A 7335-nucleotide genomic window follows, 5' to 3' on the forward strand; every position below is an offset into this window, starting at 1 on the left:
GGCAGGGAGCACCCTTGGGCGTGCGGGGTTCTCAGCGCTGTAGAGGGGGTGAAGGCTGAAGTCCAAGACACCTTGTTCGGTATTTCTGGAGGAGGAACCCAGCCTCGGGACGAGATGACGGGGGAGGGGCAGGGGCGGCCAGGGCAGTCACCCCTGTGCTTTTCTGACTTCTTAGCTCCCAGAGCCCAGCGTACACGGTGGCAGCAGCAGACCTGGCCAGGTGCTGAGCCGCGGAGTCCGAGCAATGTCGCTGCAGACAGGTACCTGCCCACGGTGGGGCGGCGCTGGCAGGGCAGGTGACGGGGTGGGCCGTCCGCGCTCCTGTGGCTGCGGGGACTCGTCCCTCTCCTGTTCTTGGAGCTGGGCAGGTAAGATGGTGCCCACCTGGAGTCAGTTCCCTGCCAAAGAGCCTTTCTCCTGCACCGTGGTGCATCCCCAGTACAGCCCAGTAAAGTTCGGGCTCCATCTTACAGAAACTGAGGCAGGAGAGAGAGGGCTCCCCAGGTGAACAAGGGTGCACCTCTTAAAGCTCTTGGGCGCCTCTTGGGGTCAGTGTGGAGAACAGAGAAGGCTGGACGCGACTCAGAGACCTGGTGGTGGCTGCGGACCTCCAGCTCTGCGCCAATGGGGTGGGGCGTGGGGGCAGCTAGAGAGGCCAGCACTGCAGGGGTGAGAGGATCCCCCAAGCCTGCCTGCTCAGTCAGCTCGTAGGGGCGGAAGCTGAGCCCTCAGCCCAGCAGTCCCAGGCTCGGGCGGCGCCTCCGCTGGCCCATGGGAGCCCCTCAGCCCTCCCTCTCACTGCCCACAGTGCTCCTGCTGGCCCTGGCGGCCCAGGCGCTGGGGCTGGAGAACGGGCTTCTGCGGAGACCACCCATGGGCTGGCTGGCCTGGGAGCGCTTCCGCTGCAACATCGACTGTGCCGAGGACCCACAGAACTGCATCAGGTGAGGCGGCCACAGCCCCAGTGGGGGCAGGGATGGTGCCAGCTGGGAAGGAGGCAGGCCAGAGGCCCCCACGGAGCCTGCAGCCAGAGTGCACCCCCCCCCCCCCCCCCGGTCTTGTGACCTGGGGCCTCAGCAGTTGTGAGCACAGCCCCTGAGGTAATCAAAAGGAGGTAAGTGTGAAGATAAGCCCAGACCTGCCAGGCCTTGACCCCTGCCACGCCTCCCTGCTGTCCCAGGACACAACCCCCTGAGTTACTTTGCTTGTCTGGCGAGTCTTCAGCTGACAGCTGGCCTTGGGTCTTCTGACCTGGATTCACACTCAGAACACCTGAGAAGTCTGAACAGCACTGGGGGGGGCGGGTGAGGCCCCCCCACCCACTTACCTGCCCCTCTCCTGCCCTCGCCAGCGAGAAGCTCATCATGGAAATGGCCGACCGGCTGGCCCAGGATGGTTGGCGCGACCTGGGCTACACGTACCTCAACATTGACGACTGCTGGAGTGGGGGCCGTGACGCCCAAGGCCGCCTGGTGCCTGACCACAAGCGCTTCCCCAACGGCATCGCCTTCCTGGCCGACTACGTAAGTGCCTTTCCCTGCCGGACGCAACTGAATGGTGTGGCCCGCTGTGGTGGGTGAGAGCCTGGAAGGGCGCCCTCTCCAGGCCCGGGTTTCAGGGAACTCCTCCAGAAGAGCAGGAGCAGGAGCTGGCACTCCGGGGGGAGGGGCAAGGGGGCAAGGGCCTGAAGACCAGCGGAGTCCCTACCACAGCAGGGAGCCACAGAAGTCACCTGACCTGGTCAGACATGCCCTAAGCCCCCCCGCGCCTCCCCCACAGGCTCACTCCCTGGGCCTGAAGCTGGGCATCTACGGGGACTTGGGCAACTTCACCTGCATGGGCTACCCGGGCACCACGCTGGACAAGGTGACCCAGGATGCTGAGACCTTCGCTGAATGGAAGGTGGACATGCTGAAGCTGGACGGCTGCTACTCGACCCACGAGGAACGGGCAATAGGTGGGTCCCACAGTGGCTGGCCACCAAGGGACAGGAGGGTGGCCCTGGAAGGCCCAGCCGTGGAGCCCCGTTCTCACTGGGCCAGGGGGTCTTGGCTCCCAACCTCCAGGTGGGCTCACACTGTGCCCCTGCACAGGAAGTGTCTGCAGGCAGCCCTCTTTGCGCCTCCATTTCCTCCCATCTTGGTTGGGAGAGATTTGGGCTGAGACCCGTTTCTTCACGTGGCGCCTGTCCTGACACGTGGGGGTTACACTTCTCTAGGGTACCCCAAGATGGCTGCTGCCCTGAATGCCACTGGCCGCCCCATTGCCTTCTCCTGCAGCTGGCCAGCCTATGAAGGGGGTCTCCCCCCTAAGGTAAGCTACGCCAGCTTCAAGGCCCCTCCCCAACCAACACCCCCCTCCAGGTGTCCAGGACATGCTCACCCAAGTGCGGCTTCGTAGGGCCATCTGTACAGGGCGGGGTCCTCGGCCAGCTGGGGTCTTGCAGACCAGCAGGCCTTGGTTGGGGCTGAGGGGTTGGGCCTTTGAGGTACGGGGGCCACCTGGCACGCCAGCCCTGCCCAGAGCAGGCCAGCCAGCCCCTGGCTATGCTGAGTGGTGGGGAGAGCTGTGTGCTGAGGACAGGCAGATGGGGCCCAGCCCGCCAGGGCCCTCCAGCACTAGGTGCCGGAAGAGGTCAAGCATGCAGGCCAGTGTGCAGGCCAAGGGCAGCTCTCACTGTCCCTGGCTTGGCACAGCTGGCGTGAGGGCAGATGCGCTTCTGGGACCAGCACACGTGGCCCCTGCCCTCACCATGTCCCCTGCTGTGCCTGTCCCTGCCCTCACTGTATCCCCTGCTGCGCCTCCCCAGCTTGGCCTCCGGGCTGCTGGGTGCTGTGCATGTGACTGGGCGCTGCCCCCATCAGGTGAACTACAGCCTGCTGGCAAACATCTGCAACCTGTGGCGCAACTATGAGGACATCCAGGACTCCTGGGAGAGTGTGTTGTCCATCTTGGACTGGTTTGTGAAACACCAGGACGTACTGCAGCCGAAGGCGGGCCCTGGACACTGGAACGACCCAGACATGGTACCAGCGTGGGCCTGCCCCCCTCACCCCCCCCCATCACTTCCTGCTTCTAGAACAGTCTCTGGGGCAAGCCCTGAGCCAGCCGCCTTGGGTTCACCTTGGGAGCTGGTTTCCAGCTGTTCCCCAGGCCCGGCCCACACCCCTGGGGTCAGACGGTCAGGGAGCTTAGGGAGGCTCATGGTTAAAGGATCATCCCTGCTGTTGCTGGCAACTTGAGAACAACCTGCGAGCTCGTGCAGGACCTTCCTCTGGGGCCAGTCACGGCTGTCCACCCTCAACCACTCCCTCACTGTCCTCGCTGTCCCCTGCTGAAGACCCCCTGCGGATGAGCTGGCCTCCCACACCTCCCACACACACAGCCCTGCGACACCTCCTCGTGTAGTTCCAGCCGCTTCTTCGCTTAGCCAGGAAGCACTTACTACTGGTGACAATCATAGTGATTACTAGGCCTGACGGAGAGGCGTGTCTGCTGGACAGAAACCAGCTGCCCAAGGGCCCCAGCCCATGCTTCCTTTAAAACTCGGCACAGCCTGGACCTGCGCTGGCCAGTACTGTCGCTAAACGTGACCTTGAGCCTCAGTGGTAACCACTGGGGTCTGGCTGTGGGCCCACTGCCTGGGGTCCCCGCTGTCCAGGCGCGGCTCGGCGGGAACAGGACTGCATGGGGCTGGCTTCCACCCCACCACCCAGCTGTCCTTCATTCCCTGCATCTCCAGTGACAGGTGTTTGGCGACAGCCCCACTGGTCTTCTGAGCAGCCTGGCACCTCTGGGTGGATGATCGCCCACTTTCTTGCCGACACACAACACTGAGGCTCAGCTAGAAAGGGACTGAGTCTGAGGCCATGCCCTGGGCGGTGGTGCTCGAGGCCCTTCTCCAGCCCGACGCCTTTGCTCTCCTCTGCCCCCCAGCTGCTCATTGGGAACTTTGGCCTCAGCCTGGAGCAAGCCCAGTCCCAGATGGCCCTGTGGACAGTGCTGGCAGCCCCCCTCTTTATGTCCACGGATCTGCGGACCATCTCCCCCCAGAACATGGACATTCTGCAGAACCCACTCATGATCAAAATCAACCAGGATCCCCTGGGCATCCAGGGACGCAGGATTCTCAAGGTACTGGCTGTGGAGGAGCAACAGGGATGAGGAACTGGGACCCGAGAAGGCTGCAGGCCTGGGGAGATGGACTCTGAAGTCCGCCTGGCACCCTCCCGGCTGCTTTCAGTCAAGGTCTCAGCTGGGAGCTGTGCCAGCCGTCCCCACCTGCCAGGCGAGAGCAGGGCCACTCCAGGAGCCTGGGTGACCTCGCCGCTCAAGCGCACATGGGGACAGGCATGCGCCTGTGGTGGCCGGGGCTGCCCCAGCGTGTTGGGAAAACACCCGGTCCTTGGCCGCCACTGCTCGTGGGGCAGCTGCGTGTGCCGTCTTACAGATGAGGAGACGGAGCTCTGCAGAGTCTAAGGCGCGGCCTCGGGCCACACCCCCAAGGCCCACCCTGCAGCTCCTCGGGCCAAATGGCAGGTGGCGCTTTTTCAAGTGCTGAGCCGGGAGCCTGCAGAGCTGCTGGTGGAGCCGGACAGGCCTCCCCTGGTGGCCCCTCGGGGCAGAGGTCTTTACACCCTCGGGACCGCCCCCCAGCCGCCTGCCCCCCCATTGTCCTGTGACGGAGAGCAACTGCTGAGTCAGGGAAGGAAACTGGGTTAGATAAGTCGGGGTGCTGAAGAGCTGTGGACTCTCCCCAAGCTTCTTTGGGACCCAGCACCCAGGGGAGGGCTGGGCAGGCGACTTGGGCCTGCCTGAGCGGCCCTCTTCTGTGCCAGGACAAGTCCAACATCGAGGTGTTCCTACGGCCCCTGGCCAGCGAGGCCTACGCCCTGGTCTTCTTCAGCCGCCGGACGGACATGCCTTACCGCTACCATACCTCCCTCGCCCAGCTGAGCCTCACCAGCACCAAGCTGTACGAGGTATGTGCCCTGCTGCCCGCGCTCCAGGGGCGGGGTCCTTGGGCGGGTGCCAACAGGCAGCTGCAGGACCTGTTGCTGGGGGCTGTTCCCCACAGGGAGGCCTCAGGCTGAGCACCGGGACTGCTCACACCTACCAGCCCTTGCCAGCGCCTGCCTCAGGCTCTCACGGGCTGGGCTTTCCCGGCCTGCCTTTGGCCACCTGTCGGCTTTGGGGTTGAACTAATGGGGAGACTCAGGCACCCGCTTTGGGAGGGCACAGCGGAAGTGCAACAGGGTCCAGGAGTGGACATCCCCGAGGGGTCGCCACACAGCCTCTTACAGGCCTTGCTGCTATTCACTCCCCCCGCCCCCCACCGCTGCAGGCCCAGAATGTCTACACGGGAGACGTCATCAGTGGCCTCCAGGATAAAACCAACTTCACAGTGGTCGTCAACCCTTCGGGTGTGGTGATGTGGTACCTGTATCCCGTCAGGAAGCTGAGATGGCCCCAGGATTGAGAAGTGGGGGTGCGTGACAGGCTGCAGTGGCCCCACAGCCTGGACTAGGAGCCGGCGGGCTCCTCTGCAACCCCAACAGACCCCAAGTTCCACACCCAGCCCACACGTGAGCCATTGTGGAAATCTGGGTGATTCCCTCCGCCTTCCCGGCCTCACCCACAGATGTCGCTGGACAACTCGGCCAGCACGTGGGTCCTCACAGGCCACAACAAGATGCCCGTTGGCATTCCAGCCTCTGGCCGTTTTGCTGACTCTGAAATTGGGTGTTGGAAATGGGCCTGACCTCTACCAGGATTGCCCACGGGTCGTGCCTGGCTGAGACGGCCTGGCCAGCTGACGCTGGGGGCGTAACCCAGTGCCCTGGTGGTCACCAATAAAGCCGTTCTTTGGTCAAGTGCTACAATGTAGATCTGGGGCCACAGCACTTTCAGCAAGTGGATCCTTGGGGCAGCCCATGGGTGCCCGTTTCCTCACATCCATGCTGACTGGCACCCTATGGCCCATGCTTTGCAGAGGGACCTGCCAGACAGGCCAGGTGCCCCCCAGGAAGCCACCCCTGCCCTCCTGCCCTGCCTGACAGAGGCAGTGCTGTCACCAGCCCTGGGCACCCCTTCCTCACCTGGTTCGATGTCCCAGGGTCTGCAGGCCCCGTGCGGCTCCTCAGGTCCGTGCTGCTTGGCAGAAGTGTCTGGAAGGACTTTGCATCATTTCCTGTGCTGCCTTTCAGCTTGTGCCATTCCTAACAGGGCTTCGTTCAGCAGCGCTCTGTGGCTGGGCGCCTGAGGGTCAGCCTTGCTCCCACAGGACCCTGCAGCTGCCTTCTCCCCGGTTTCTCCCCTGCAGGCAGTGGGGTTCCACCCCAGATGTGCTCGCTGCCACGTCCAGCATCTGTGTCCACACTTCCTGCTGCCCTCCTGGGCTGCCTGCCTCGGGCCCTGCTTCCCAAACCCTTCAGCAGAGCCCTAGGCACCGGCCTCCCAGGCCACTCCTGCCCACACGTGGGGAGCTGGCAGGGGCCAGCGAGGGAGCACTCCGTCACCCGGGTACAGCCCGGGCCTGCGCGCTCCCGCCCCGCAGGAGCCCTCCTGTGTAGACGCCCCAACCCTGGGTTGGAGGCCCCTGCAGAAAATTCAGGATAAAGAATCTTGGTTTCCTTTTACTGGCGCTTCACCCTTGGTCCTGGGTGCCGAGGCCGTGGTCACTCAGGAGGGCAGACGCGTCCTCGTGGACACCTGCCATAGCGCAGCTCAGTTCTGGTCTTGGTGAGAGCTGCTCGTGCAGACGCAGTTCTCGGTGGGACTCTCCTGCCAGCCCCAGGAAAGGCCCTCTCATGCCTGGCCTACGGTGGCCAGCGGTCAAGCCCACGGGCTTGGGTCAGGCCCCGCCTGCTCCCTGATTTCCGGACGAGATACGGCTCATGCTCTCCCCTGCGTGAGGTGTTCTCCTGTCGTCCAATCTCTCTCCAGGCTCCATTCGCCACACCCCTGCTAGCCTTCGGGGATGTGGTTTCGCTCCATTTTCCCAACTCAGGTTAGGAACTCCATTACTTCTCCCAGCTCAAGGTAACCTGGTTTGAACGCAAAGGCATCCCCTTCTCTTTCTAGAAGCTTCTTGGTATAGACATTTTCAAACAAAAACAAAACGCCGTCAACCTCCATTTACCCGCCACACAGCTCCTGTGGCCGCCAGTGTGTTCTCACTTTGTGCCCTCCCACACACACTTGCGACGCGTGCGGGTGCGCGACAGCAATGTCAGAACGCTCGACACCACAATTCCAACAGACGGGACTGACGTTTAAAAACATACGACCTGAATAAAATTTTCCACCCAACAAAATCGACTTTAAAATAACCTA

The 7335-nt window shown here is 63.2% G+C and overlaps 1 protein-coding gene across 3 annotated transcripts in view; it reads left to right on the forward strand.

Moving 5' to 3' along the window:
- The window catches only part of NAGA (N-acetylgalactosaminidase, alpha-), a 13967-nt gene extending 6632 nt beyond the window's left edge, over positions 1 to 7335 (forward strand). For 2 of the 3 annotated variants that reach the window (XM_012720526.1, XM_012720527.1), the window contains exons 3-11: positions 176 to 260; positions 809 to 944; positions 1352 to 1523; positions 1780 to 1957; positions 2219 to 2313; positions 2865 to 3026; positions 3937 to 4134; positions 4839 to 4982; positions 5345 to 7335. In XM_012720526.1, coding sequence (XP_012575980.1) covers positions 245 to 260; positions 809 to 944; positions 1352 to 1523; positions 1780 to 1957; positions 2219 to 2313; positions 2865 to 3026; positions 3937 to 4134; positions 4839 to 4982; positions 5345 to 5479 — 1236 coding nt within the window. In that variant the 5' untranslated portion in view covers positions 176 to 244 and the 3' untranslated portion in view covers positions 5480 to 7335. Of the gene's footprint in view, positions 1 to 5; positions 80 to 175; positions 261 to 808; positions 945 to 1351; positions 1524 to 1779; positions 1958 to 2218; positions 2314 to 2864; positions 3027 to 3936; positions 4135 to 4838; positions 4983 to 5344 lie in introns of those variants that run through there. The other variant, XM_004676422.2, reaches the window with a different exon arrangement.

The sequence above is a fragment of the Condylura cristata genome, unplaced genomic scaffold, assembly GCF_000260355.1.
Source record: "Condylura cristata isolate star-nosed mole 26May11 unplaced genomic scaffold, ConCri1.0 scaffold00004, whole genome shotgun sequence".
Lineage (NCBI taxonomy): Eukaryota > Metazoa > Chordata > Mammalia > Eulipotyphla > Talpidae > Condylura > Condylura cristata.